General features: G+C 26.0%; 1 protein-coding gene across 1 annotated transcript; it reads left to right on the top strand.

Annotated features, from left to right (window-relative positions):
• LOC110266225 (EPIDERMAL PATTERNING FACTOR-like protein 1) lies at nt 1,445–2,619 on the top strand. Its single transcript, XM_021110442.1, has 2 exons — nt 1,445–1,720; nt 2,308–2,619. Exons 1-2 carry the CDS (start codon nt 1,615–1,617, stop codon nt 2,559–2,561), a joined length of 360 nt encoding a protein of 119 aa, XP_020966101.1. The 5' UTR covers nt 1,445–1,614; the 3' UTR covers nt 2,562–2,619.

The raw sequence follows: 4,600 nt of genomic DNA, 5'->3' as shown, positions 1-4,600 counted from the left end.
ACTAGTAACAAAAAAAATAGAGTGAAGCATGAGGTTTTCACATTTTAATTACTGAGAAATAATCAAATTTATTTTTATGCTTCAAAGTTGGATAATGTTTACGTGAAGTTAAGTAATGTAAAAGTATTTTGTGTCCCATGGCCAATGTTTATGCACTGAATACAACGCTTTATCTTTTTCAACAAAGACCAATCTATGAACATAAAAAGTCAGAACTTTCATCCTCTCTCGTCACCCCAAATGACTTAATATGGTACCAATGTCAAGATAAGGGTTTTAATGGAGCAATTTGATCCAAGCTATATGAAGTATGAATCAATCCAATATAGAGAAAATGAGAAATAGAAATATAATAAATTAATGTTATCTTTTTTCCAAGGTTGTTTATTTGTTGACTTGAACTCAACATACATGATGTAGTTTGATATTTGATGTAGGTATAAAATTATTTTATACTAATAATATATCAAAATTAAGTTTTTAGTAAAATATAGAGAATAAATTAATAAATTGTGATTTTGAAAGTGTATGAAATAGTTTATAAGTTACACCTTGATGAGATATTTAATTATGAACTAGTAAATTAATTATTTTTATTGTTAGGAGTCTATAAAATAAACTTAAAAAATACTTGTGTGTGTACTCGTAACAAATACCGTTCTAAAATTTAATTTTCATCCAAATTTTAATTATATTATTAAATTTCTTGAATATATGATTATTTTTTATATTAAAAATATATAAAACACATCTATTATGCAACAATCCGTAAAAAAAAAATAATTACCATTATTTATCTTAAGAAAAAGGAAAAGTATAGGCTTATAGGGTACTAATATATTATCTGTCAACTTATTGTCAACAGTAATTAATTATTATATTTTAAACACATATATAAAGAGACACATCTAAAAAATATATCTATAAAGACATTTTTATTAAATAGAGCCATAAAAAAGATATTTTTATAAGACGCATCCACGAAGACACTTCCATTAAATACAATTATAAATAAAAGTTGGCATAAGTTGACAGAAATGCTGTTGGTACCATAGCGAAACCGTAAGAAAAAATAATAACAAGGGGCTGGGTTATTCATGGTTTGCAAAGATTTGGTTTTCATCACCATAAGTCAGTCAAACTCAAAATAGTCACACACAATATGAATCCAATGAAGAAAATCTATTCATCACCATTGCATATTCCAAAAAGGACCAAAATGAAAGAAATTATTCACTGTATGATTTTCCACTTTGATTGGTGAATAAGCCATGAATTCAGACCATTGTCTCTCAAATAGGAAACACATCTCCCATTTTTTTAATAATTAATTAATATTATTACAACATTATTAAAACCTCATTTATTTTTTTATTAATTTTTTTTATAACCTTCCAATTTCCATTCACTAGTCATATCATCAATTCACTCCCAAGTCCCAACCACTCCAATTCCCTTTCACTGCTTCCATACTCTTTCATTCTCAAACACATTAAACTTTCTTCATTCATAGCTACTGTTACTTACATCAAACACATTGGTCAAATAATTAAAGCCCTCTCTTCCACCCTAGAGTAGTAGTAAAGAAAACCCTTCACTATATTTTCACTGATCATGGCTCCACCTGCATGTAGATCCTACTCTCTACTACTACATGGACTCATCAAATTTCTCACTGTGCTTTTCATCTTTTCCCTCTCCATTCTACCTCCCAAATCAGGTAAGAAAAAAATCATTCCATCACTCTTATATAATAATGATTAATAATTAATAATTATACTCTATTTTCTAGTTATTAATAAGAACTGTTATGTGTATGTGGTGCTTCTGTTGATATATAATAATTCCTGTTTAATTTTCATATGGTTTTAATTAATTATTTTTCTAGGGTTTTTTAATTTTATTATAATAATCTCTATCTCTACATATATCTCTAATTCTTTTTGTCTTCTTCCTTTTATTATTCTAGTGTTCTTGGGTTGGCTAGCTAATAATTAAAAACCTTGACTTTGTTTCAAAATAATTATTAATTTAAAATAAATAATATGTATTTTAGCAAATTAAGTAGTAGTATTTTATTAATAAAATTAACAATTATTTTAAAACTATTGAATCAACCATCTTCAGAAGTCTATAAAAAAAGTCTAAAATTCAAATTCTCTTAGTTTGTTAGCGTAGTTTGAATTTTAATTTTTTTTTTATGGACTTCTGAAGGTGGTTGATTCAATATAATAATGCATGTTTTCATGGTTTTGAACTGAATATGCATTGATGTATATATATACATGTATGTGTTGATGATCTTAGATGGATCAATGTTGATATTGAAGAGAGCAATAATGGTGGAAAGCAAGGTAGGATCAAGTCCTCCTGCATGTGTGAACAAGTGCATGAAGTGTAGGCCTTGCATGGCTACACTTGTTAATTCCAATAACAATGATCCAAGAGGGAACAAGAACAAGAACAAGAACCATTTCATCAAATCATCTCATGGGGATGATGATACCTATTACTTGCTTCATTGGAAATGCAGATGTGGCAACAAGTTGTATCAACCATGATTTCTCATCTATATTCATTTTAATTATTATTAATTACTTCCCATTATTATATATTTTTATTTTTTCAATTTCCTATATATGTATTATTATTATTATTATTGAAAGAAAAGGGATGAGGAACCCTACTTTGGTTTTAGCTCTAGCTTGTTTGCCAAGTTGGATATGTTTTTGTTTAAGATGTTATAAATTGATTAGTGAAAGCATAAGATATCAAACCTTATATTATATTATGTCAATCTATCTATGTGCTCTAGGAATAATGTGTATTTCGAGAGCTTCAATAATATTGATATACATTATAATATGATATGTGTGTGTAGTTAGCTAGTTAATAATGATAATTTATAATTATTTGATTATACATTCTAACTATTGTCTTATTGTTGTGGATTCTAATATTATGCTTGCTTTTAATACGTGAAAGAAATATTTTATTTAATCATTTTATTTTGTGCATAAGAATCAATAGAAGGTAGTCAATATATACACTTTTTATTATTATATATATAGATATATAAATTTGAGACACTAATTTAGTCATTTACTCAAATTTATGTATTTAAAAATTAGTTATTTATGACCCTTAATCGATTTATAAACAAATAACCAGTTTAATCCGATAGTTAATTGGTCGTATGGTTGGCTGACACCATTGACATTTTTAACAAATTAAATATCGGCCGACAAGGTCGAATTGTGAATTTAAAACTTGAAGAAATGAGTTAAACTCTAAAGTGATTTTTGAGATCTATTAATCATTTATACTGAAAAGATTTTTGAGATTTCAATTATATAATAGGCATTTACAAGATTGAAAAAATTGTACTTTACCAATTAGTCTCTCACCCTTTTTTATTAAATTACTCCTTACGTTATAAGTGATTTAGCAAATACTATTCTATGATGGATTAGATAAAATGACATTAATTTAGTTTTAGGACTAAATGCTTAATAAAATGACGCCGTTTAATCTTAACTACAAAGCAGTTTATTTTTAAAACAAACGTACAACTATTAAGATTAAATGATATTATTTCATTAAACATTTAGTTTTAAAACTAAAATGACGTTTTCATCTAATCCAACATAAAAAAAATATACAACAGATAAGAAGTAACTTATTAAAAAAAAAAAGAAAGATTAATATGATATAATCTTTTCAATTTTAGAAATAATTATGACAAAATTGAGATTTCGATAATTTTTTTCATACAAATAGTCAATCTAAAAGATTATTTTAGAGTTTAACTATGAAGAAATAGTTTACTTAAAATAATTTTAGGGTTTAATTATTTTATTGGTCTCTATAGTTTCGCGAAATTTTTAATTAGGTCCCTATACTTTTTTCCTTTTAATTAAGTCCCTGCACCAAATTTTTTTTCAATTGAGTCCCTACATTTTTTTTTCCTTTTATTTGAGTCCCTACACCAATTTTTTTTTTAATTGAGTCTCTTTATAATGAAGCCAATTACTACGGCTTAGTTTGGTAAATGTTTTATTTTTCAAAAGTAGCTTATAAAAGCTAACTTTTAAAAGATGGCTTTTTAAAAGTTGTAGCATTTATGTTTGATAAATCAAATTAAAAATTGCTTTTAATAATCACAAGCAACAATAATTGCATTTGGTAAAATAGCTTTTAAAATTTAAAAATACTATAATAGACATAAATGCAAGCATTAAATTTGAAAATTAGTTAACATATGAGGTTATATTAGACTTTTAAATTTTAAAAAGCACAAGCCAACTTTGAAAAGCTCTATCTTATGTGCTTTCAAAAGTACTCCGATCTTTTAAAAGCTGCAAGCACAAGCACATTATCTTTTTTATTTACCAAACACAAAACGAGGAGCTTGAGCTTTTAAAAAGCACAAACACCTCTTCGAAAAGCTTTACCAAACCAAGTCTATTAAGAGTGACCTAATTGAAAAAAAAAATGGTGCAGAGATCCAATTAAAGAGAAAAAAAGTATAGAGAACTAATTAAAAATTTTGTAAAACTATAGAGACCAACAGACTAATTAAACCTAATTTCAGCTAAAA

This window comes from Arachis ipaensis, chromosome B09 (assembly GCF_000816755.2).
Source record: "Arachis ipaensis cultivar K30076 chromosome B09, Araip1.1, whole genome shotgun sequence".
Taxonomy (NCBI): domain Eukaryota; kingdom Viridiplantae; phylum Streptophyta; class Magnoliopsida; order Fabales; family Fabaceae; genus Arachis; species Arachis ipaensis.
The sequence above is the reverse complement of the archived record's forward strand: the minus strand, read 5'-3'. Positions and strand labels throughout refer to the sequence as shown.